The sequence below is a fragment of the Aulonocara sp. 'chitande type north' Nkhata Bay genome, linkage group LG7 (assembly GCF_057382095.1).
Source record: "Aulonocara sp. 'chitande type north' Nkhata Bay isolate Kocher_YH1m ecotype deep benthic linkage group LG7, A_spYH_male_GT1.1, whole genome shotgun sequence".
Taxonomy (NCBI): domain Eukaryota; kingdom Metazoa; phylum Chordata; class Actinopteri; order Cichliformes; family Cichlidae; genus Aulonocara; species Aulonocara sp. 'chitande type north' Nkhata Bay.
The window spans coordinates 41,915,384-41,942,380 of record NC_141350.1 but is presented as its reverse complement, the minus strand read 5'-3'; the positions used below and the strand labels follow the sequence as shown (position 1 = coordinate 41,942,380).

General features: G+C 41.2%; 1 protein-coding gene across 8 annotated transcripts in view; it reads right to left on the bottom strand.

Moving 5' to 3' along the window:
- rimbp2a (RIMS binding protein 2a) overlaps positions 1-26,997 on the bottom strand; it is a 71,945-nt gene that overhangs the window by 12,553 nt on the left and 32,395 nt on the right. For 2 of the 8 annotated variants that reach the window (XM_086300473.1, XM_086300481.1), the window contains 17 exons: positions 22,096-22,185; positions 19,480-19,602; positions 15,081-15,185; positions 14,152-14,202; positions 11,898-11,921; positions 11,307-11,505; positions 10,169-10,326; positions 9,885-9,964; positions 9,668-9,777; positions 6,877-7,695; positions 6,634-6,657; positions 5,356-5,507; positions 3,826-4,599; positions 3,420-3,575; positions 2,991-3,137; positions 1,894-1,996; positions 1,356-1,484 (listed from right to left, as the gene is read on the bottom strand). In XM_086300473.1, coding sequence (XP_086156599.1) covers positions 1,356-1,484; positions 1,894-1,996; positions 2,991-3,137; positions 3,420-3,575; positions 3,826-4,599; positions 5,356-5,507; positions 6,634-6,657; positions 6,877-7,695; positions 9,668-9,777; positions 9,885-9,964; positions 10,169-10,326; positions 11,307-11,505; positions 11,898-11,921; positions 14,152-14,202; positions 15,081-15,185; positions 19,480-19,602; positions 22,096-22,185 — 3,244 coding nt within the window. The remainder of the gene's footprint in view (positions 1-1,355; positions 1,485-1,893; positions 1,997-2,990; positions 3,138-3,419; positions 3,576-3,825; positions 4,600-5,355; positions 5,508-6,633; positions 6,658-6,876; positions 7,696-9,667; positions 9,778-9,884; positions 9,965-10,168; positions 10,327-11,306; positions 11,506-11,897; positions 11,922-14,151; positions 14,203-15,080; positions 15,186-19,479; positions 19,603-22,095; positions 22,186-26,997) is intronic. The other 6 variants (XM_086300477.1, XM_086300475.1, XM_086300474.1 and 3 more) reach the window with 6 other exon arrangements.

The following is a 26,997-nucleotide window of genomic DNA, read 5'->3' as shown; positions in this document are numbered from 1 at the left end:
CAGTATTTGCATGACAGATTTCACTTTCCGTATCAGGCCATGATTGTGCTTCTAACCATGCAGGAAGAAATCTGTGACCCAGTGAACTATTTTCTGCAGCACGCACACATGCATCCACAAATACACACATGCTACGTGTGTTTTAATTACTTTATTTATTTTATAGTATGTTTTTTTTTTATGTTTGAATTTGTACATGGTGTCATGCATGAAAAAAAATAACTTTTTGATGTAAAACCTCATGAACTGTCAGGAAAATGCACAAACTATAAGCACACTGCATTAATAATGCAACAACTCAGTTATTGCAGTCATTATGAATCGTTAATCATGTTCATGTGTACTACAGTTTAGTCCCTTCTATGAGCTGCAGACGTAAGAAACTAAGCATAACAGCAGTGAATCTGTCAAAATGTTGTGTTAGTGGTTAATTAAGCAAAACTTCTTCATGACGTTACTGATACGCTGATAGTTCATAATGCTTCACATCAGTCAATTAGTACTTCTTCATACATAAAATCATGTAAGCATTCATAATAATTTGTGTGCCCTTTCCATTAATGGTCATCAAAGACTAACCATGGTGCAATACATAGACAAATCGTGATTTATGTGCATGACAACATCCGCGACAAACAAGACCCTGACATGCATGCTAAAGCCTTAGAGAAGAAAAAAGGAAAAAAAAAAAAACCCAAAACACCTGAGAAACAAACAATCTAAAACAACCACACTGTGCCAACCCTCAAGGCAAGAAGAGGTCTCAAGAAGAGGTCTCAAGCTGAGGCGGCAGTGTTGTTGTGAAGACCTGTGTATGTTTTTTGATTCGCTACGATAACACTGGGAAAATGCACCACCTAGCAAACACTATATGGCCAGTGCTTGAAAATACAAGCTTACAATATAAAAGAAAGCTAACATCTCAAACTCAGACATCTAAAGAAACAAGAAGCAATGCCAATGTGGTCATTCTTTAGTGCCTACCACTGTCATATCTTTTGAGTTTCATGCATGACTGGTGTAGTGGGTGTGGTTGTATCACAAAGGGAAGGGTTTTAGCAGGCGTCTGGAGTTCAGTGCAGTGTTGTGAGGCATTCCCTAAACAGTCAGTCAATCATTTATCATCTGCAACTGTGGAAATGTTGATCCTGGACCCAAAGCATGGTTTGCCAATGGGTCCACCATTTCAGTGCATTGCGGTCATGCTGTTCAACTGTAAGCATAATAACAATAACTATTATTTTTGAAGACAAAACATTTGCAAGTGTCCACAGCTATTTATTGCAATTTGCCAGGTGCTGGTGGCACTTTTGTTGCCATGCTGTGGTGGTAAAAACAGGACTGCAGGCACATACCATGGGGAGACCTGGTGCCGCCCATGTGCCTGCGGGATGACCAGGTCCTGTGTCGAGCTACTCTGCCATAGTAAACATCCTCGGTGATGGGAGAGAGGTTTCCCTCACTGTTATTCTCAGAGGTTACCTCTACAGAAAATACCAGTTAGAAGGTGATGAGGTTACAAATCAAAGCTCTACTTTCTCCTCCCAATATGTTAAGTGAAGATTTGCGTTGCCTCCTAAAACAGGTGATAACAAATTTTCAGTTATATATTTCTAGCCGTCGTCACTGTAGATTAACTTATCACTCTGTGCTGCAACAGTGCAAAGCGGTTTAATCATCATCATCATCATCATCATCATCATCTCCATCTCTGGAAGATCAAAGTCAAGGTACTGAAAGGGATGAGCATGGTTCGCAGACACAAAGGTGATCTGGAGACAAAGACTTCATGAGCTTCTTGGTATTTAAAAGAAAAAAGAAAAGAAAAAAGGAGCAAATGCGACTGCACTAAGGGACAGAGAACCTAAAATATAGCCATCTGCCCATACTGACCAATGGAGGGGACCATTAGGGGTCGTCTCTGAGGCTGGGGACCGCCGTGATGCGCTCGTCTCCCACTATCCCGATCATGGCGGCCTCCAACAGGGGTTGTTGTCTGAAATATACACAAACATAGAAAGCATCCGCAGACAAAGCATTCATGTGTCATGTGTTGTCACAGAACCGTGAACATACCCGTAAACAGCGTGTGAAAAAGTGCATGTCGAACATACTTGTACAAACTGTATGTAAACAAAATCATGCAGTACTCACAGGCAAGCACTGAAACATAGACGCACACACGTAGACTCACATTCAGACACACACACACACACAAGCCCATGGGAAATATTTCCATTCCAAAATTAAGAAATAACTAGTATCGCTCTACCCATCTACTAAAAAAGAAAGGCAAAGATATTTGTCAGTGCAGCCTAGGCTACACCCCTCAGCTATATGTCTCCCTTTGTCATGATAATCTTTTCAACCCAGTCTCACCCTTTAGCTCTCCAAGTTCTTTCCTCTGTGTTTTAATCAAATCCAGTCTATCCCCGTTTCACTGCAAAGCACCCAAACACAGAAAGAAACTATCCCTTTCTGTGTTTCTGAGAAATTAAAGGAGCTTTTTGGCAGCAGCAAATGGAGTCTTTGGTCCAGACTTTGAAGATTGCATTTTTCTACACTGACATGTTTGTTCACTGAAGTAAAATAAGCTTCTGTAGTTTCTGCGATGACATGCTTTAAAAAAGTGGCAAAAAAAAAGTCACGTGTTTATGAAAGCAGCAACAGCGGTGCCTGAAAGCATCTAAAACCCAGTCTACATCTATCTGTGTCTCTCTTATATATATTCCGCACTATCTTTCTCAATAGTGCGGAAAGATTCAAACCCGACAGCTTTCATCATCTCTGTCTATGGTACTGAAATAGTCAAACCCACTGCATCTGCCCTTCTATCCATGGGCTTTTTCTTTCTGTATAAAATTTGAATTAAACTCAGCACACACACTAATGACACATATCAAAAGCAAGGCAGCAGTCTCAACTGAAGTATCTGTGCCTGTGCAGTTCACTTAATAATAATTTGCTTGGATAAGTGCAAAGAACTGCACCTTGGGTGTGTTGTGCGAGTTGCGTCGACGTCCCTCTTCCAGCTTCATCTCAGAGTACAGTTCCTCCTCATCCTCTTCCATGATGTCAGACAGGTCAGAGCCCCGGCTGCTTTCGCTGTGATAATCTTCATTGTGACTATAGTGAGGCTTTTGGTAGTTACACACACAAACGAACAGACGCGATTAAGTCCGCATACAAACATACATACATGCACACACCAAACACACATGGATAAGGCCAGCACGCCCACGTGAACACACATAAAGACACGGGTTAAGGAGTGTGTACACATGCAACCACCTCAGACGCACATGCACACACACACGTCCAGATGCACACATGTGAGGTTTTTCCACTGAAACACACGTTAGGTGCTTGAGCTCAGAAGTGTGATAAGCAAAGTGTGTCGCTTATCACACGGGTCTTACCGGCCTCCCCAGCTCAGAGCCTCTGAGGAACTCGTCAACCGAGGGTCCTCTCCGTCGACCGCGAGCAAACCCTTCCTCGTCTTCCTCTTCCTCATCAGAGTGATGCTGGTGAAATGAATGACCCTGTTCTCCATATCTGCCCTGCCTTCTGTCACCCTGAAAACATGTGTGTGTAAATAGGAATGGAACAGTGTTAACGGTGTCTTTAGGTTTTATTATAGTAACAATCACAGAAAGCTCAATATTCTTTTATGTTTAGCAACTTGTGACACTTCCCTTCTTCAGCTACTCTAAATTCAAATTAAAGCAACAGTTTAATCTCAGTGACTTGTGCTAAAATATATAACATCATTTTCATTAAGCATCTAGAGTGTTGTGTGAGCCAGCATTTCCATTTTCACCAGACCTTTCCGCTTTCTGCTGCCACCCTCTGAGCTGCTTCTCGAGCAATAGCTTTGGCCACAGTGTCTGGGATAAGCGTGCCTCTGGGCTGAGGAAGAATCCTCTGGGGTGAGGGAGACCGTGGATTGGCAGGTGATGGGGCTTCAAGGGTGTGGCCTTGCATGGGCACTGGAGGCTGGACAGAAGGAGAGCGTGTAGGGTCCCAGCCAGGTTGGCCAGGTAGAATAGCTCCCCCGTGATGGGCCGCATGGTCTTTGGCATCCAGGTCTCTGGCACTTACTGGTCTCAGAGGTATAAGGTGGGGTTGGGGGTGGGGCAGCAGAGGCAGTTGGTGCTGTGGCCTGGGACCTTGGTGGGGTGGACGAGGCTGAAGATGTAAGGGCTGCGGATGGGGATGGGGAGGACGAAGCTGGGGTTGCGGGGGTCCACCTTGATGGGGGAGTCTGGGATGGGGTTGAGCATGGGGAGGACGGGGCGGCAGTTGTTGTCCGTGTGGTGGAGCGGGAAGTTGGGGTGTGGGATGAGGAAGGTGAGGGGATTGGAGGAGAGGTTGAGTATGGGGGTGTGGAGGGGGGCCCGTGTGAGGATGCACTGGTGGTGGCAGGGGAAGCGGAGGTAGAGGCACAAGCAGGTTGTTTGGAATGACAGCAACTTGAGAGTCCTGGGATTCTCCCTGGACCGACAGTGTCCTAACGATGACCTCCCTGGCCTCGAGGCATTGAATCCTTGTCAGTTCAACCGTAACATAGTCTGCCATAGGGAACAGCACCTCAGCTATCTAGAGCCAGAAAAAAATAAATAAATGTTAACATAAACAGTGGCTGCAGTTTCATTTGAACAACAACTAAAACATTATCAGTATCAGAGTCAATACATCCAAAACAAAAATGGACAAATCCAGCTGCTGAAATTTGATTAGCCCCCTGCACTTTTTAGTGCCAAATAAGTGATTTCACTGAACTAACAAAAATACCTCTTTAATTTGATTTATTATGGTGGGAAAAAAATGCTCTTAAGATTTCCACCTGCAGGGGCAGCTCAAAAACAGGTTTCTGCCCAGTGTGGCTGAATGTTGATTTTCCCTTTCAGGTTTACTGTGATGATTTACTTTAGCAGTCACCAGAGGGAGCGAGAGACCTTTCCAAGACCCAGACCTGCACCGCACGTTAATTACAAGTAGGTGGCATTGCTGAGTGAACTGATGGTAATGATGACATAATGCCACGCTGAAAGGCAGACGCTGTTAATGTCCCATCTGTGGTGTATATTCTCATGTTTTGACTGGATTACGCATGATTAAACATTTCACAGTGTTGTAAATACTGTACAGCATGTAGACCTTAGGAATATACATCCCATATGCTTAGGATTTAGCCACAAACTACTGTAGTTTCTCATAACAGAACACAATACATCATGAGCAATGCCTTTAAATCAAGATGAGCTCTGTGTGATCACTCATATCCTTTTAAAAAGAATGATATATAAAAAGTAAACTAGTCCAGGCAGGCGAGACCTAGACATGCTAACTCACCCTCTGCCCTTTAGTGCAGACTGCGTAACCAATGACATTTGCCCCATTGGATGTGCCTGTGGGAGAGATGTTGGGGGGCTTCCAGCAGACCTGCAGGACCCCTGGAGCCTGCCCACAGAGCACCTGAACATCCTGGGGTGGCAGCGGAGGCCCTGGGAGGTAACCAATCCAGTGTGTAAGAAAAATAATCTCTTACGGTTTACTGATTTAGTACATGTAGGATACAAACGAGAGGGGGAATGATGTGAAGCATTCATTAGATGCACAAATACGTACACACACACACACACACACACACACACACACACACACACACACAGACCACCATGCACAGAAATGCCCAGACACAAAGGAGGAAATGAGGACGTGAGGTTGGGGTGGGGGGGTGGGGTTATAATTTGACTTGCATATCTAAATTTATGAAATTACATAACAGCTTATTTGTATTTTGCAGAGATACACAGTTCATGCGGGCTACTTGATAGCATGACATTGCTGGTGGGAAACATTCACAAAACACTTCGTGTTGTGTTTAGACAATGTCATTTAAGTGTATGGTGAGTTTTTGCACAACACTAATATTTCCTAACCCAAGATGATTGTCAGATAAATCAAAATGAAATTTTTATTTTTATATACAGACCTATATTTTTAGGTCTGTATTCCTTATATATGCTATTCTACTATAACCATTCAGTAATCTTTGGAAGAGATGAAAACTTTAAGGGTTGCCCCGAGATATACACTGCTGTCTCCACATGCAGAGAGCCTGATTAGAGCTCAGCATTTCTTTTTTCTGATCTCTTTGAAACATGCACAACTGCATTCGAGCAGAAGCAAATGCACACTGATAGAAAATGGTCATTTCAGTGAGCAGTGGAGGGGCACCGCTTTATATAGAACTGGCTATGTCAGGCTAGGCTATAGGCTGAGGAAATGACTCATCGTAATTATTGATCATATCTCATGCTGCTCTGGTATTCTCTAATTAGTGAAGTGCACTGTGCAGCAAACTTGGGCAAAATTGCATACAAATTTGGTTTCGAACAACAAATTGTGCATTTTCAAAGGACATGTAATGACAGACTTGTTTTTAAAAGGTTTTCAATCTCAGAACCAGAATAAGATGCCATTTTGCCCACATTTCATAATAAACTGCATATGCTGAACAACATGGCACAGTCATCCTCCCTGCAAAATGTGTCAGAGCACTAATGACATCCCTTAGGTTTAGTGCTTGAATATATGGGAAACCAACCCCTCAAGCTTTGTTCTGACCTGTTCTGCAAAATGGTGTTGGACCTAGACAAAATACAATACACAACAACGACATGGTAAAGAAATGTGACGCTATACTATTCTAGAGCAGAGTACAATAACATTAGAATTCATATTACAGTACATGATCTTGCATATGAGAGTTAAACTAAGATTCTTAGAAGCATGTGAAAGTAATCGCCAGCTATTAAGCTGTGCATTATTGATACAGTATCTCTGTGGATAATAATAAACCTTTCTGACCTGCTGCCTGAGTGCAAAACTCCACGCCGGCTTCCTTCCTCTCTCTCTGCTCCAGCGGCAGTTGCCACGGCACCTGGTGGGGCTGCGCCACCACCGTCACTTTGTAAACTGTCAGGGGCTTCAGGTTGTGGAACCGTAGTCTATACCTTCCCGGTTTTACCGCTGCGTGCTCTACCCCGTCTAAGAACACAGTGTGAGCATAGTTGCTGTTGCTAGGCAACCAAGAGAGCTCGGCAGTGTCACGCTGAATGTCATCGACGCGCAGACCGCACGGCGCCACCACCACATTGGCTCCCACTAGCAAGGTGCAGCGCAGCTCATCTGACAAGCCCCGGTCCGTGACACTCTGCACTGACACACGGTGGACGCAGCCGTCCAGGTCCAGCTTCTCCAGCAAACACTTGGTCCGACCACCGTATGGTATATTGGCACGAAGCTCCCCATCTACTAACACATTGTAGCTAGAGATGTTCCCCCAGCCCAAAGGCACTAGTGGAGGCTCCCAGGCCACGATGACACTCCGTGCCAGCTGCTTGATCAAGGTGATCTTTCTGGGGTAAGGCACAACGTCTTCCGCCAGGTCCTCAGGATCCAAGGCCCCACCTGTCCCATTGCTACAGGGAACCAAAGCGTTTGCTGAGCTCAGAAGGCCATCCTGGGAGGCACCTCCATCCACAGCCATCAAGGCTAGGGATGTGTGCTCAAGTGAGCTGAGATCTTCCCCTGCGTCTCCAGCCTGAATGCCTGGTTTTTCCTTGTCCTGGACAAACTCCACAAAGTTGGAAGGAACAAGTCCTCTTTGGCCATCCAGCAGCTCCCCTGTCAAGCATAAACAAGTACAGACACAAAGGTAGAAAATAACAGAAATATGTTATTCATTTTTTAAATTGATATTTCTAGTTAAAAAGAATAAAAGTAGATAACAGAAAATCCTGCTACTATTTAATAAATGTCTCTTTAGGAAAAACTTTGTTTTGATGCCACCTGTAAGTGTTAAAATTAGGCTTCTCTCACAACACAAAGACAAAAGCAAAGCAATAACTTAAACACATAAATCGGTGAGAGCTTCTTCTTTTTTTTAACCTGCAAGGTGAGAATGAGTCACTGAGTGAGAGGTGGAAGATATGTAAACATACAGCATGTTCTATTCCCTAAGATGTAAGATTCCCCACGGGTTCTCTGATGCCATCTTTCATACTCCAACACACAACTTAGAAAACACTCCTTTCAACATTTCTAAGGACCTCAGCGTTTGAACATTTCCAGGAGCACCCCAGAGTACGTAGATGCTGCGGTCAATGCAGAAAAAAAAGAAAGAAAAGAAAGTGCTTAGATTTGCAGTGTAGTTTTTCCCCAAGGCAATAAGTTTGTCTTCAACAAAGCTCCCTATCATCTCGTCCTTCAATCCCTTTTTCCACAGAGGCCTGGGGGGCCTTAAGACCATCTTGGTGTGTCTCTACAAGTGTATCTGAGCGAGTGTTTGTGTTGTTTATGTGTGCTGATGATTAAGCTGAGCCCTGCTGGATTAGTCATCAAACTAAGAGACCAAGGTCCCCATCCTGACAACAGCTTGGTATGCAGCCCAAGTCGCCCCTCCTGTGTGGTAAATACAGGGACCGTCTGCAATACCATGCAATCTGACTGCACACAGCTAATGAATCACAGGGCTTTCTATGACGGTCTGTGCTGGCTGCAGGATTGCTAGCAAGGGGGATTAGGATTGCCTCTGATGGAGAAGCCTTCATAATTATAAAGAGATTATACAGAGAGTGAGTCCAGCCACCAGTTATGAAAAAGTGTCGGGAAACTTTTCTTCATGACACCACGCACTGACTAAGTGGAAGTCACGCGATGAAAGTAGCCAACTAGTATGTATGACGGACTTATTCTATATCAGGGTGACAAAGCCTGTCAAGTAGTCCTTGCAGCACGTTTACAAAAATGACTGCATCAGCATTACGTTTAGATTGTGCTGTATCATTACATAACACGACATAATGTAAAGAGACTGCAGGGGCACAAAATGCATCACAGATACAATGTGTCATTCTACACATACAACATTTTTGCATATACCACTTACTGCACAGTGTGCTGTAGGTGCAATGCAGTAGGGCGATCGTGGCTCAAGAGTTGGCAGTTCGTCTTGTAATCGGAAGGTTGCCGGTTCGAGCCCTGGCTCAGACAGTCTTGGTCGTTGTGTCCTTGGGCAAGACACTTCACCTACCACCTACCAGTGATGGCCAGAGGGGCCGATGGCGCGATGGCGCCTCGCCTCTGTCAGTCTGCCCCAGGGCAGCTGTGGCTACAACTGTAGCTTGCCTTCACCAGTGTATGAATGTGAGAATGAATGAATAGTGGTATTGTAAAGCGCTTTGAGGGGTCCCGAAAAGCGCTTTATAAATGCAATCCATTATTATTATTATTATTATTATTATTACTACATGCTACAGTCAAAAACGCCACAGACATAAATACGATGGTGAAAGACAAAACAACTTCAGTGGAGAATAAATGCCAGCTGACACACACTACTCGGCATTTTTGTGTCTTTTTTGTGTTTTTGAGACAATACATAATGATGCATACACTTGTTTTCACTGTCAGGCAGCATCAGCAGACAAGCACTCAGGCAAAACTGCAGGCCTGAACAGAAGAAAACCTATCCTCCCAAATAGAAAATTTGTTGCAGTATTTTCAGATTTTTGCCAGAATTTGATTTATCGAGCCAGAAGCACATATCGCCTCACAGACCGCTTCAAATGCTCTATGTGTGTTGTGTACGACTCACCTTCATAGAAGCCATCGTCATCCATGTTTCCATACACATACAGATACTTTCCAGCCACAAGGGGGAGTTCTGCTTCAGGATGCTCATTTGGTCCATCGTAAGGGTTATAACTTGAAGGAAAGAAAGGTTTTTCATTCATTTGTGAAGGAAAATTAAAGATAATGCGCGTTAAAACCCAAAATGAAATTATTTCTGTATTTAAACTTGTCTTATGCACCTATAACGGGCAGTGCAAAGGCGGACCTGGCCTGTGTAGCGAGATTTGGACCTGGGTGATGGGCTGGCCTCATCCTCCATCTATAGATAAATGAGAGGAACAAATTAAAGTGTTATTAGCAGGGATAAGCGACTTTCCTACAGCATATTTAAGAATTAGCAGTTTGCAGCAACTCTTGAACCATTCCTTTTCAAGATATGAATATGTAAGTTAATTATTTAAAAACAATTAACATAATAGGTTATGCATGCATTATTCATGGATGTGGCATCACACAGACCCACCTCTGATGAGGGAAACTGTCGGGGGTGGATGGGGTGGTCCGTTGTCACGGTGCTGGATTTGACAGACAGCAGTTCTGGTGGTTCTCCGTCTCCAGTCTGCGGTGAGCAGGGCAAGAACTGGGATATCAGCAGCGGCGTGTCTGCCGCACTCTCATCACCTGGGAGACATTGATTTCCATAGCAAATAAAGAGTAACTGCCTTTTCCTTCCACAACCATTTCGCGCTCTTTGGAGCAAAACCATTGATCTCCTGCGGGTACAGCTAACACCCTTCATTTGGAAGGCTACTCCACCCCTATCAGCCCATCCTATTGGCAAAACAGACTTAAAAAAAATGCAGAAAACACAAAACGGAATTCCCTGAAGAAATTAACGATACGTAAACAACACAGATCAAGTGCATCACTGCGTTCTTGTGGTTTGTATGTAATATTATGCATTAGCACAAAAACATCAGTGAATTCTGCCCGAAGTGAAGAGACAGATAAAACAGGATTTTCAGCACTTCAAAGACCTTTGGTTTGTGCCAGACTGTATAAATCTACATCACTGATACGGCTCTATTTGCTGTATCTGCAGGTTGCACTGTGTTGTTAGAATACTAATGTGTTAAATTACATTCGTGTCGTACATCAGGCTTGTGATCAAGGGCAGATATTGATCATGAATAAGCACCGTCTCCATTAATGGTATCCACCTCTGGTTTGCAGTGAGTGGGTCCAGCTGTAATGTGAGCTGTCTGGGGATTAGATCACTAATTATCATTTTATCTGATCATAACCCTTTTAAGCACTAATAATTTCGCAGATGCTTTTATCTGGAGAGCACATGTGTTTTTAGAATAGTTAGACCCCACTAATATTTAACCCTGCTAGTCTACAGTTTTATATCACCACTTTATATTACACAGTTACATTAATACTCACAGAACCACACTCGCACTCAAGTAAACACATAAAACCGCTCAGCTAAAACTGAGGAAAGTAGTAATCAGAGAAAAATAAATAAATAAATAAAAATCAGGGACTGACTTTCTAAGACTTTTGATTTGTTTTGATATGTCCCCGTTCCCCAGCCTCATAATTGCCTTTATGGCTCAATGTGTTTCATACAAAGCTGCCTGTGAGGTGAGACTCACCTGTCTCTGGTTGGGCTTCGAATCTGACCTGCGAGAGTTTCTTCTGTGGTGAGGGCGGGATCTGGGATGCAGAGGTGGTATTACTTTTAGGGATATTCACAGGTTCCGACTGGAGGCGGAAATTCAGCAGCTCTTTGGACAGCTGGTGAAAGTGTTCACTGTGTGACCGGCATTCCTGCTCCAGGTCACGAACCTTGACCTTTGGCAGTTAAGAAAAAAGAGCAGTAAGGATTGTGAAGACTGAGAGGAAAAAAAAAAGAAAAAAAAAAGAATGAGAGGTGAAAGGTGATTATTCTTCTGGGCTTTGGCAGTATATAATTTTGAATGTCTAGCAATCTAATCTAAACACGTGGAAGTGTAGAGTCATTTACTGATATGGTTAAATCGTGATAACCAAGCCTGAGCACTCCATGAAGTTATATCATAGACATGCTATCAGAGGAAGGCCTAGAGGGGAAAGCGTGAATATACATATAATCACTTTTGGTGATACAGAATATAATTTTGGTTTCACAGGTTTGCAATTAAAGGAAAATTCGAAGAGGAAAGAAAGGGTGATGTAACTAACTAATCAGGGATGAAAATAAATACCTGAAACATTCTGTCCTTATTGTTCTGTTCAGACAAAATGTGGAAATCAGAAGTAGTAAGTAAAGAAAGGAAAAAAAAGGCAAAAAGAACCAATCGTTAATAAAAGCAAACGGAAGGGGAACCAATGAGAACACAAATGTATTTATGAGTCGACAAAAAAATAAGACAAATGTGTTTGTCAAACTGAAATGGACTCCTAAGCACAAAAACACAGAGTGGAAAACATATGGGGATTTCACACCTACAGACAGCACAACTATGCTTTCCCTCCTGTGGCCATATTTGCCCATAACTATAGAGAAACGCGCCTGTGAAAGAGACCAACTGATTCAGGGATTTCTAGGAAGAGATCTCCTTGACAGAGTTTCAATTTCTCTGACCAAACTGTTTTTTCTGAGCCAAACTCAGTCTGCTTGCTCAGTAAAATCGTATTAGAGCGCTCCAGATGGATAATAACGTGACCTCATATGAGCCGCACACAAAGGAGTCTGCGACGTATTCTCGTAGCAAAAGGATTTAAAGTAAGACGAGAAAATAATTTTGAGTAGAGGTCTGTGATGAAACAGCGGGTCAACGATTACCATCCGGGGGGGGGGGGGCGCGACGTGAAGCGTCAATGCAACGCGTGACAACGCAACTACTAAACAGAAGCGTTTGGAGCGCTATAACAAAAGCAGCCTGAATAAGAAGATAGAAATGTGACCGCAAGCACAAAGGATACGCTATTGTCTGACTAGTCTGATGTATGAGTCACAATCTGGTGTGGAGTACTGGAAAAAACTACACAATAGTGTAGCCAAGCAGATAAGTGTTTTGCTGGAAGAGAGACGGGGGGAAACTTACTTATGGGACTTCATTAGAAGAGAGTCCAGAACCCCAACGGTACCCATGTGTCATAAGTTCAAGTTTAGAATAAACTTGCGTCGTATGGCTCCACATTAAAACTCTGCTTGTCCACCCACGCAGCTGTTTTCAATTAGCCTGATTAGACGTCGTTGAAGGCCTACGTAGGCGTGTGCAGACGGTGCCTTTTTTTAACATCTCTCTTAATGTGTTGCCAGTTTAAATGCACTAGTTAGTCCAAGAAACGTCACTTTTCAATTTACTTAATTTAAATAATTTCCTGCGTCTCTGCGTTCGATTTCAGGCTCAGCAGAGGTGATTACTGAAGATGGTGTGGGTGTGAGTCACGCAGTTAAACTAATACATTCGTTTGACAAATATACCTCGCTTATTTTATTTTAGCCCCAAATGTAGAATGGCTCTGAGGATGGCAGTGTTGGTTGATGTTAGCCCAGGATAAAATATCTAAAGAACTGCACTGGAAACAGACATTTAAAAAAAAAAAAAAACTGCTGGGGTGAAGATTTAAAAAAAAAAAACAACCTTCAAGTTTCTGCATTTACACAATTGAATGTTGGAAAGAAAAACTCTGTATTGTGTCTTGCAACATCAAAGGTGTGCGCTTTCATCTCCTTTTTGATGTCAGATTGTGAGCTTTTGATTAGCTAACATTTCCTCCCAGTTACGTTTATATCGCAGCTTGTTGCTTTGGCATGTTCTTGACAGACAGTAGATCGCTCTTTGCATTTACATTTGGACTGAGATGTTTTTCAAAATGACCTCAGAAAAATCTCAGTTTTAGCAAACACCCTACGTGTGGACATAGCCTAAAATTCTCACTTTTAGAGCCCAGCGTTGGACATTTTGACCATCTCTGTGGTGTCTTTGTGCCTCTTACAGTACTTTTAATATATCAGACAATTAATATAGCTTGCTGTGCAGTTGTTATACTATAAAACAATCAAAGAAGTCTCCACACTGCACCCATAGATATGATATGTACAATCAAGATTACTGGCCTTAGTTTATAATTTAACACTCCACTATCTCATTTAAATATGGCCACTTCCTGCTCCAGAAAAGAAGATGGAAATAACCATAAAGCTAAAACTGAAGCTAAAAGTTCAAGGCTAGTTCAAAGCACTGGGTGCTGTAGTAGAGCCAGACAGGATGTTTTACAGCAGCTAACTTGATACATAGACAAGCTTCGAGTCTTTTCCATATGTTCCAAAAAGGAGAGCTTCATCACCAACTTATCCATGTTTCCCCTTATTTCATCTGGAAAACTGACCCAATACTACATGAACCATCTTAAGGATGTTTTGATTCGCCTGGTTAAAACAGAAAGCTCCACTATGTTTAAGAAACACAGCAATCCAGGAAACATAAGGGTTTGTTCAGCTTACTGTACCTCTAACAGGTGTACTGCTTCCTCATGCTCTTGGTCAGTTTGAACCCAAGCCTGCAGAGAACACACAGAAACACACAATGACAGCTGACACTGTGATCACGGTCCATGAGGTAGAATAGACAGTACACAGCTGACATACTGTCAACGCAATACCCTGGCGGATGCTCACTGGTTCATCAAACAGAGCTGGTACTTGAAGAGATGCCTACTTCTGATGGTACAGCTCCAATAAAAAGCAACTGGCTTATTTTAGGACATGTTAGTGTCCAAGTACTGGCTGTTAAAGGCAGTGAAATTAAACCCACTCTTGAGCGACTGTGCAAATCAATTTGTCTCAGTTTGAATGATCTGCATCTTTGAACATTAATGATTCTCTTTTGAACAAACATCAATGCAAAAATGGGACCAAAATGAGACAAACAAACCTCACAGACTTCTGAGAAAGAGACACTTTTCATCATGTTAAACTTGTGGTCTAATCCAGAAGGTATTTGATATTATTTCAGTCATCATCATAGGAAGGAAACAGTAAGCAGGAACACATGCGCACATGTATATCCTTTTTTTTACGAAATATCAAAAAAGAATAAAACAACCACAACAGGTCAGATCTTCATGCTGCAAGATATTTGTAATGTGTACAAATATATCAGCAACTACAAACGCAGCATTTTTAGCCGTGTTCTTCATCACACGATCAAAGGGACCATGGCTGCATTTGTAATCACATCTGCTGATTTTGGGGCGGGCTATATGAGGTATCTGTATTTTCTGATACAGTAGCAGTGATTCAGCATAAAGTGGCTCAAGACACATCATTATCCAAACAAAGACCTTTGGCATAAATTCACTACACAAAAGTTGATAACCAAGGAGGGATTCTGCCAAAAGTATTAAAAGAATAGACTTAAAGCGGTTTTTAAACATACCTTTTGCAATTGATTGATCTCCTTCTGCTTGGTGTGAAGGGCCACCAAGGCTTGCTCATGCTCTGTCTGCAACTGTTGCTTTAGCTCTACAGCCTCATGCATATGCTAGGAAGAAACAGAGGAAGCAGAAGGAGGAGAGATTATTTCCAACACTACTGCAAAAATAATAAATTACCCAGCTGCAATCTTTTGTTGAAAACAGTATTCTCACGTTTCAATGTCATCGAGTAAATCTATTCTCTCTACCACTCTGGCAAGAGCTTTTGAGGAATCTGAGCCCTGTCCACCTGATTTAGCGACATTGCATCCATTTCTGAGGAAAAATGAGGACTGCTTGGAAAAATAGGAATAGCCACAGTGTTGTTGCATCAGCTTCAGTGTAATAAATCCCACAAATTGAAGTGAAGCATTGCCTAATCCTCAAAGATTAAACCAAGCAATTCATTTGAAAGGTTGCCAAGAGTTGGATAAAAATATTAATACCAATTACCACCTAGTTTATCTAAGGCTGAAGTGGAAGAAAACAGCTTGCTTCTATATGACAGTTTAGAGATCTGCCAACTAGCAGCCCGTTAAGCTTAGTAATTAGCACATTATATGTTGGTTGTTTAAAGTTTAAAGATTTTGCACCCTCACATACGATGTCACTTAAGAGGCAAGGTACATGAAGAGAAGAGCATTAAGTAACACTGGCTTCTGTAACATATATATCTCTGGCACCAAACATACTCTATAGTCTGCACTGACTTACACAAAGCTGTCACGCATAGTCGCTCCTGATCCAAATCTACCCTTTGCCAAATTAGCCAAGTCATGACTGTACAGTATCTATGCATGAAGTCACAACCAGCTGCCACATCTTGCAGAAACAGAATTAAGGCCATAGGATGTCTCTGTGAGCTTAAGAAGAAAAGACAGCTTAGAAAGCTCTGACATTCATATTTTTTTCCCTGTTCTTTCTCCCTTGAAAAAAGAAAATCTTCTTTACCTCCGGGAGTGGCTTCGAGGTGTCCTGAGCAGCCAGTCGCTGCTTTGCATAATCATGGAGAAGCTCTAAGCTGCAGAGGACCGGGGTAGCTGAGAGGCTGTCACTGGAGCCTTAGTGAAACTGCTTTTTTAACCCTTGCTTTTTCACACGGGAACCAATGGTCACGCCTGCATTTAAACACCTCGTTTTGTCATTTTAAAAAGATCTGCGATCTTTCACTTTATCTGCTTTAGTTAACTTATTACAATTTCAAACAGCTCCAACCCTTGGACTACTGCAGAGTTATCCAAGGTCTACACTGCTTGATGTGGACTCGAGGCCTTGAAAAGTTGACTAAGACTGGATTGAAACAGCAAAAGAAAGATGCTGACTTATTAGAGACAGGAATCAAAACAGACTCTATTTAACTGGGCATTAAAAGCACGTGACATCAGGCACCTGGAAAAAAAAATGCAACTGACTGCCTATAAAACTCATGACGTCTTATGAACTGACTTAAAATTATTGTCAAAAACTTCAGGCTTGACCTGATATTTGCTGTTGAGAAGTTTCAGACTTTATTTGGAGCTAATGCTTTGGCTGTTCCTCGGGACAGTCTCACTTGTCAACATCCATAAACTGGTTGTGTCTCTACTGAATGAGGAGGAAGACACTGGCAAATTAAAAACATCTGTCAACAGTATACCAAAACAAAAGCCAGGAGGTCCCCAAAATCCAACTGGAAGATAAATCACGGCCTGATAATGGTCAGCTCTCCATCACATTACTATAGTCACGCTATAATTCTATACTATATACTATACTATAATACTATAATTCACAATTTTTAAGACTACACTCTGGATTTACCTCTGTTGACACACATACATGTCTAACAAAGGTCTGATGTCACTGCAGATTATTAGTTTATATGTTTGTTCTCATTTCTAATCCTGTCCCTTCTGATCACTGCCAATGAAAATCTTACCATCTTAAACTCTGTTTTGTAAGTGTAACATGAGCCATGGCCACAGATAAGAAAAAAAACTACTAAATACAATATAGTGGGGTTTTTTCTTTTTAAAAAAAAATCTGTTTCCTAGTTAAATTGGTTGCTCGCTTTAACCTCTTAGGACCTGACGTCCACATATGTGGACATCACATTTTGGGTTATATAGACCAAAATACTCAATTTTGCTCTGCAAGGGCCTGATATCCACTTACGGGGACATTATACTGCTACTGTTCTATCGCAGTTTTAAACGAATATCCTCATATGTGGCTCTTATTTTTCTTAAAAACAAAAATAAGGTAAAAAAAAAAAATCTGGTAATTCTTTGTTTTTACATTCATTGGGCCCCAATATGCCCAAATATCAAAGAGAAATTAAAAATGCATGTCGTGGAAGAGTTCGGGTCTTAGGAGGTTAAAGACGGCAGTGTTTGATCCTCTGTATGTTTGCTCACAGAGAAATTAACAGTCTCTCATTTTTATAGTAGTTCCATTGTAATGGATACACAGAATAGTAACCAAAGATCCTGAAAAAACAAATTATGTGAAAATTATAAATTGATTTGCACGACATTGAATGAAATGAGGAAAACATGACTTAGTACTCTGTGGAGAAACCCTTGTTGGCAAGCACAGCAGCATTTCTTGTAGTTGGTTACCAGGTTTCCAAACATCGCAGGGCTAAGAGATCATGACCTTGAAGTTTTCCTTCTTTACCCACTCCTATGGTACCTTGGTGGTATGGTTTGGGTCACTACCATGCTGAAAGATCCATCCACAACCCATCTTTAGTGTTCTTGCTGTCTAAGTTCTCATCCAAGATTTCGTGGTACGAGGCCCAAACCACTGGCCCCTAAATGTGGTAAAGTTGTCTTGCACCCTCTGGAGAAAAACGTCCCAAAAGAATATGTTTCCACCTCCGTGTATGGCAAACAAGTTGATGCCAAAGAGCTTGATTTTGGGTTCATCTCTCCACAGCACTGCCTCCCAAGCCTTCTCTGGATCATTTAGATGTTCACTGGCAAACTTAAGTCGGGCCTGTACATGTGGCCTTGAGCAGGGGGACCTTACAGTTGCTTCAAGACTTTAATCCATTATGCCAAAGTGTGTTACCATTGGTGTCCTCGGTGACTGTGGTCTCAACTGCCTTTAGAATATTAACAAACACCTCCGATGTAGTTTTGGTCTGATCCACCACCTTTCTCACGATCATTCTCATCAGGATCTTGCATGGAGCTCCAGACCCAAACACAGTCAATCGGTGAGAGCCAGAATTCAGGCTGGGTTGAAGAGGATCAAATGTCTATTCTTTTCTGGATAATTGGTTGATATTCTGTCTGCCTGCATTAACACTGAACTACCATAAAAATTGGAGACTTTTCATTTCTTTGTAAGTGAGCAAACTCACAAATTCAGCAGGGGATCAAATAATTATTTCCTCCCACCTTGTGTTCTAACTTGTATACCAGACTTTGACCAAAACAAACAACAAAAAGAAAACTTTTGTTATCAGATTATATGATTAAAAATAACACAGACAGTGCTGCATCTCATTAGTTTTGAACCAGGTCTTTTTCTGTTCTTTCACACTGTGTTTCTACCATCTCTGCTTTCTCCACCCACATTATCCTGTGTAATTTTCTCTAAATTATTTCTTTGTCTCCATAATCAATGCACAATGAGAAAGTGACAAAGCTTTCTCTGCTGTATCGGGGAGCTGGTCAGTTTTTCTCATGCGGGTACATTTCGCTCTCAAATATCCTGACAGACACACAATCGATAGGAGATGCAGGGAGGCGAGGATTTGTAATGAGAGTCCCTCTCGCAGTGCAGCGAGACTGTGTCTGATTACTATTGGCAGACCAGAACACAATAAAGAAAACAGCCTTTCCATGAAGCCGGTGACACTACACCTCATGTATTGCCTCAGTTTCCTTCTCAGGTTTTCTGAGGACACAAATGCATGGGAAATGGGAATATTTCCGAAAGAGTGACAGTAAAACTGGGCCTGAAAAATCAGTTATCGTGACTGGACTACTGAAGTGAACACATGTTGGACTATGAAGAAGATGGGAATGCTGGAGAAATGGAGTGAGATGGATTGATGTAATGGAGAAAAAGAAGCAAGAAAAGGTGGTTTAGGCTTGGGTCATCACATCTTCTACTCATAGGTACAACAGGTGTGTGGTTGACTTTACAGATTGTTTAGTGGTCTGTTGAACTAAATTTAGACTCAAATAAATGCACAGAAACTGAATAATAATTACAGGTAATTACATCTGAAATCTGTGCGAAAAGTAGGTAAGACAATAAAATTTATACAAGAAATGAGTGAAATCTTTAGTCCAGGGGTTTATGTGTGGTCAAATAGCACAGAGGAACTCAAATCTGATATTATTAAGGCAAAAAAATTTGTCCCACCTTTAAAACGTGTTCCAGGTTATCCACTTTTTCCTGGAGTTGGCTCCTCTGCTCCTGGGCCACGTCTCTCTCCTGACTCACTACAGCAAAAGTCTGTCTCAGCCGATCATAGTCGGATTGCACCTGCAAGAATTCGAATCATGAATTGAGCACAGACACAACGAAGGGATAGATGAGAAACAAGCGAAGGTTAAGTGGATTGTTAAAACATGAATTTGAATAACTGTGGGTGGAAAAGAAAAAAAGGTCAGCAGCAAAAGAGGCAAAGAGAAAACCACAACAAAGCGAAGAAAGAAAACACTTTAATTGCGTCGTCGTTGTTTTACTTGAAGAGTCTCAAAATGCAGTCTGTTTTATAAAGAGCAAAACAAGCATGCAATTTTTATGAGGTTTGTTCTTGCAGCAGACCTACTTTTCACATTTATGAATAGAGGCTGCATTTTTGTGGCTCGAGGGTTGATTGAGAGTTCACAGTTTGAAGAGAAATTAATCAGCACATTTTCATTTAGCGTTGATGAGACAGCGTTGCTGACTTGAGCATTTCTGCCGCTCGTCTCTTCATCGGTCAGAGGCCTTGAGCTAAGCCGGTTCCTCAAAGGACTGAGCTGAACCACACCTATCATCTCGTTAATTAGCATGAGATGAGAGACACAATAGATAAGCTTACTCACAAAAATAACATTTAGAAGTACATCAAAGATACATGCGGCTTAACACGGATGAATATTTCTATTTTATCTAATCATTTTATTTAGAGATCAATTGTGTCACTGCTGATGTTACTAATTAAACCAGACAAGCAAAGGAGTTGTTTTTTATTCAACATTCTTTGCTTAACATTTCGATATATGTCTGATATTTCTTAAAAACTCAGTCGCTAAAAGAAAAGTTACCACTAACGACTCTGAGCAATCAAAATAACACTGCTTCTGTGATAAACATAAAATAGTTAAGTTGATCAGTTCTCTCTAATCTATCAAAGATCCTACGAAGCAAATGCAATTTATGTACTCTGATTCTCTAATCACATCCCCCGTCTTGTTTCCCGTCTCTTCATTTCTTACTCTCAGCTTCTGTCGTTCTCTTCTCCCCTTGTCATTAATTCACTATCTATTTATGCACACGTAAATACATTTTCACTGTGCCTTTGTCTTAATTGCCCTTACAAGCCAGTCACACTCAGTTATACAGTATATGTGGCAGGACTGCACACACATTTGCCCCACTTTCTTTTCATCTCCGTGGCCACCTTGTCGGTGAACAGATGGCATCGTTTTCTGTGACACTTTGGAGCAAAAGCTCTGAGCTGAGTCCCTGGACACATGTCAGATCTGTCCCCTCTGTGAAAGTCACAATTAGCGCCAGAGCAGCTAATCGCCTACCATCACAAACGGTCACTGTCTCTCTTTATGGGTCTGTGTGCATGCGTATGTATCAGTATGTGAAGTCAGGAAACCAGGGAGCCAGCATTAGTAAAAGCACAATATTAGGAAAGGGAAAGTAGCAGTAGTGTGTGTGTGTGTGTGTGTGTGTGTGTGTGTGTGTGTGTGTGTGTGTGTGTGTGTGTGTGTGTGTGTATACAACACGTCACAAGTTTTGAGCAAACCCTTTTTTCTGTTTATTTTGCTAGAAAAATCGGAGATAGGTGCAGCAATTAATTGAAACACGTCCAAACATACGTGGAAATACAGTAGATAAGAGTTTGCACAATCCTAATGAGGTTAAAGTCAATAGTTGGTATGACTGTGTTTATTCTTTAGCACAGCTTAAACTGTCTTAGGTGAGCTTTCTAGTGATTTCTTCAAGCAGTCTTCAGGAATAGTTCTCCAGGCTTCTTCTTCAAGCTATTCTTTGAATGTTGGCGTCTGGTTCTGTTCTTTGTCAAGATGATCCCACAATGCTTCAATAACAGCTCCAAGGAGGTCAATCCATGACTGATAATATTCATTTGTGTGTTTTTCTATTCAGGTGTTTTACTTTTTTCCTTTTAATGCATTGACACTGTGTTCAGGATCATTGTCATGCTGAAAAATTAAGCTGTAGCTAATTAAATGCTTTCGAAGGTGGACCAAAATCTGACACATTTTGAATTGTAGGCCCAAACCATGAGAGAGCTTCCATTGTGTTTTCCTTGCTTAAGAATGGTGTCTTAATAGCCATTCTTCCACTGAGACCATTTCTGTCTGGTATATGTGTTATTTTCTTTTGTAGATTGACCTAAAGAAATTAGTGAATGAAACCAGCCAGGAACGAGGACAGGACTGAAAGTGAGTGAAAAAGAAGCCAATGTCCAATGAAAAACAGACCTTCAGAAACCCTGAAGAACTATTGCTCAAGAACAATTATATAATTGAAAGCAAAACATAAAAAAAAAAAACAATTGTGGCTCAACACTGTTAATATTTGGAAATCAATCTGATATATTGATCTGACAAGATGGACAAGTTCCGTCGTTTGACTGCTCCTTTTTCTCAAAGCCACTGTGTGTGCGTTTCTTTTCCTGCATCGTTGATACAGAAAAAACAGATCATACCAAGCTCATTCACTGATTTCTTTCATTTTCCTGTGTGTGTACTTCCAATGCATACTTGCACAGTACATGTGTGAATTTCTCACCTGGTCATACTTGGATGCCTTCAGATGGTGGTTGATCAACTCAAGGTTCAAACGATTTTTCTCCTGCAAGGCAGCATGGAGCTTTGCTTTCTGAGAAGGAAGAGAAAGCAACAAAGAAAGAGTTGGTTGTCTTGTTCCATTATCCTCCTGCTTACAAGGAAATTTACATCTGAGTGCAAGCCACACAGCAAAACTACACCTCAAAATTATTATATAAGTGAAAGAAGCGACCTAAGCAACTTAGGTTAGCGTCGATCGCTCCCTCCATATGTATGCATCTGCGAGTGTGTGTGTGTTTGTGTGGATAATCTTTTTCTAAGATGCCGTCTGGAGGACAAAACCCACAGCTGCATACTGTCACCCTCCATTTGGTATGTGGCTTTAGGAATGGAGGGTGAAAGCTGAAAAAGATGAGGGAATGGGAAGAAAGAAAGAGAGGAAAATGGGGTGTGGGTGGGGGGTAAATGAAGAAAATTGGAATTGTGAGAAAGAGCAACAGGAAGCAAGAAAATATCTGAGGGAGAAATAGGGGGAAAAAACTAAAGTGAGGAGAAAAAGATGTAACAAGGGAGTCCCAGAATGTTAGTCGAGTACTAAATAAGCAATCGTGCGCACACTGTCAGTAAAACCCTCCTAGCTAAAGACGAGATTAACTTGCAAACCACGTAAAAGGATTGAAAAGTGATGTGCAGTTCCTGTCTGCTCCCTCTACATTCAGAAGTTGTCATGCCGCTGGTGCTGCAGGTACTCAAGCATTACATAATTACGCCAGACTCAAACTAGGCCAATGCTCTCCTCCTATCACGCCGCAGCGCACTCAAGAGTGATTTTTACTGCGACTGTTCATATCCTGGCGCGTAATACCACTTCACTGATACTGCTCATTGCCATTCTCAACACTACGGCATTAAAATGTGGGTAAGTATTTTATAATAGCAGCAAGGCCTTTCCTCTTTGTCTTCAAACAAAAAGCAACAGGAGTTAATGACAGGTTTTATTTTCTTGTTATGTCTAGTCAGGAAAAAGAGCAGGGCTTGTTTTTAAAAATACTGTTTCCAAATGCAACAGTTACTGTCCAGGGGAGGTTTGAAAGTAAACTTGGATTTCAGATACACTGAAACACAACCTCTATACATTTATATTCAAAACGGCAGAGCCACACTTGTAATGGTTTATGTTATGTTTACTGATATTGGGTTATTCTTTGTTTCTCCTGCATTGAAAGTACTATATTACTACTTACTACTATTATTGTGTCATTCCTCATTAGTTTCAGTTGTTCCTGTTTAACCTGGCCTCCTTGTACAGAAGTCTTGAGCTACACTTCACAACATAATTTCTTTATATGTTGCTTCCAAAGAGCCATAACTTCTTGTCATTTTTAAAGACGTCTTGAGTATCAGTTCTCCTTTTGGTATTGGCTGTGTTTTCTTTTTTGTTTGTTTATCCACTTTGAAGTTCGGTTGAATGACCTTTGAACCAATCAACCTAACTGAATAAGTCCCTCTTAGCAAGATACCAATTATTAGTAGACTGTCAAAAACGTACATGATTTGTTCGCATGTCTTTAGCTGAATCTATAAAAAAAAAATAACACAGTTTGATAGGCATAAAATAGAATTTTTGCACTAAAACTAGCTGTAAGAAAGCGTGCTGTGGAGTGTGTTCTTAGAAAAATTGCAGATCAGACATGGATTGGCCTCCCCAGATCCCAGACCTCAACTTTACTGAAGCAGTGTGGGATCATTTTGACAGAAAATGAATCCAACATCCAAAAAAGAGCTCTGGATGTCCTCTAAGAAGCCTGGAGAACTGTTCCTGAAGACTGACGAAGAAATGACAAGAAAGTTTGCCTAAGAGAGTTTAGGCTGTGTTGACGAATAAAGGTGTTCATACCAAATATTGACTTTCCACCTTGTTAGAATTGTACAAACTGCACATGTTTGTACATTTTTCAGTGAATTACTGCCCTTATTCTCCATTTTCCTAGCAAAATATAAAGGAAACCTTTGCACAGTATTCTATTTAGTTTGAGTCAGCCTTTGTCAGATTGTGTGTGTCTACCATTTTTTGTGCTATTGTATGTTTCACTGACTTGTTCTCCATCTCATTTTTTTTGTCTTTGTTGTGCTTCTCATTTGGATTGTTTGTTACCCTTCAACAGCTTAGTATAACAACCCTCAGTCTATCTACATTCTCTTTTGTATTATGCTTAACAGCGCTAATCGCATATTGACACACCATACATCAGCGCAATATGCTCTTGTGAACCTGACTGTCACGAGTTAAAAAATGGCCAAAGCTTTGTATCACCTTCTGGAAGAGAAAAGACTGTGGAGCTCAGAGGTTTATGATCAAATTTATCAGTACAATAAATCGAGGAACTCAATAAACTCTGGACAAGAGGAGGAGAGAGAAAAACAGACAAAGTGAGGGGCCAGCCAGATTCATTCATCTCTTTGTGTGCAGGCAGAGTGACAGCCAGGGATGTCAGAGAGACACAATCAAACCAAGACCGAGATAGAGAACAGACAAGGACAGGAAGACACAGAGACTGGTGAGTGAGTTCACTTGCTGCTGTTATTGTGTAACTCATGTCGCCACATCACAGCCCTGCAGACTACAGCGTTTTTCAATGTACAGAGCCACACCTGCAGCAGCAGTTACAAATCCTCCTGCTATGCTGCTGTTAATTAAACAGAAATGAAAAACAGGGAGATGTCAGTCTCAGTCACGCACTTCACTAAATCTCCAGGACATGGTCTTGTAGCAGACACCATAAGACAGGCGGGGAGGAGATGGACTGAATGTACAGATAACTGGAAAGAAGACAGCAATAGAAACCCTAAACTTTCTTTTGCTCAACCTTCTTTCCCATCAAGGAAAAGAAAGTTTGAAAGAAAAGACAGAGAGTAATAAAGAACCACAGAAAGAAAGAGAATGACCTTTTAAAGCCTTCTTTTTATGGGCCTCAGGAATGATGTCTGCTTCTCCACTTCCTCCCACTTACAGTGAATCACACATTCACAGCTCAGCTTAACACTCCCTAACATCTTGTATACACACAGCTAAACTGCGAAGCCAAAGGACACACACATTTTCGTGCCAATTTAAACCTCCAATATCCACAAATAAACAAAGAAATCTGGTTTGACAATATGAAGGATATGGAAATGTGGTGTACTCTTAAGAAAAAACGCAATTTAACACCACTGACATCTGTGCAGAGCAAGTGAAAGAGTAGCAGGCATGTGTGAATCTTGAAATCTGTGTTCCATATGTGCATGCAGAGAGGCTGGATTGGCTTAAGGGAGAGGCATCAATACAGCTAATGTCTAATTCACTCTGATAACTTTCTTTCTTCCTTTCCATACTGTCATTTCTCATTGCCTACCACACAACACCCACACACACTCATACAGACTCTCCCTTCCATCACCATAATTATCATTCTGTCCATAAAACCACAAATTTAGCTACTGAACCCACCTTAGCTCACGGCTGCCAGGCACCAAGGTCCTAAACTCTCAAAATGTTCTGTGCATCTATATTACTGGCTCATATCTTACTTTCTTGTTGACACTTTCTTTAGGAGCTTCATAATAGTAGAATTTCCAAAAAAATGAACTGGCACCTGCCACAAATAAGACAAATACAGTGTATTTAAGCAATGATTCATCAAGTCACGAAAAAACAAGCTGCAGCTACATTATTTTGTTATATGGATTGCACTATTGTGTGAGTTAGACTATAAATATATCTTTACCCAGGCCCGAAGATGCCCTTTTAAGAAAATATTTATTTTCTTATTCTTTTGTTCTGCCACATTTTACTGACACAATAATGTAGGATACAGCAGAGTGGCTTAGAAGTAATCAAACTCACAGGATAATATATTAGCTATACCAGTGTAACTGCTTGTTAACAGAAATATTTAATGGCAGCGACTCATTTAGACATGTAAACATCGAGTATCAGAATGGGGAAGAAAGATGGAAGAAGTGACCATGACTGTGGCACGGTTGTTGGTGATGAGACGATATGCATATATGATAAGCATTTTAGAATTAGCAGAGTTACTGGTAACCCTCTCTGGGTTTATAGAGAATGGTCCGAAAATGAGAAAACATCCAGTGAAAATACCTTGTCGATCTGAGATTTGCCAGAATGCTTTGAGCTGAATGGAAGGCAACAGTAACCCAAATAACCACTTGTTACAACACAAAAGGCACAGGCTCACCAAAATTGGACAAAAGAATATTGGAAAAACCTTCCCTGGTCAGTTATGTCTCGATTCTTGCTCCAGCAGTTCAAGGGTCAGATTAGGTATACTGTAAACAAGATGAAAGCATGGATCCATCCAACTTTGTATTAAAAGTTCAGTTGTTGGTGGCATTATGGTGTGAAGGATAGTTTCTTGGCACACTCTGGCCCCCTTAGTACCAATTGACCATTGTTTAAAGTTCACAGCTCTCCAGAGTATTGTTGCACGTCCATCTCTTTGACCAGTGTATACCATAACCAGCAAGGTCCAGCTAATAAAATAGTCAGTGACTGTATAATTATATTTGATCTACTCAGATTCATACACACTTGAATCTAAACTGGGCTACATAGGAAAAAGAAAAATGGCAAATAAGTCCTTATGTCAATCACAGAGGACACTCAGCTGTGTTTGATGAAATAACAAATTATTTAAAAAATATTTAAGAGATTAAATTCTTCTGTTTTTTAATTAAAAAAACAATTAAGTGACATTAAATGCAGCATTCAAATATCCTTTGCAAGCTAATATAGGATTTTATGGATGTGATCTTGGATTTGCTGAATTTAGAAAAACACATTTTGGATCCTAATAGCAATATTAAATGTTGCAAAATAATACTTGAGAAAATAAGCCAG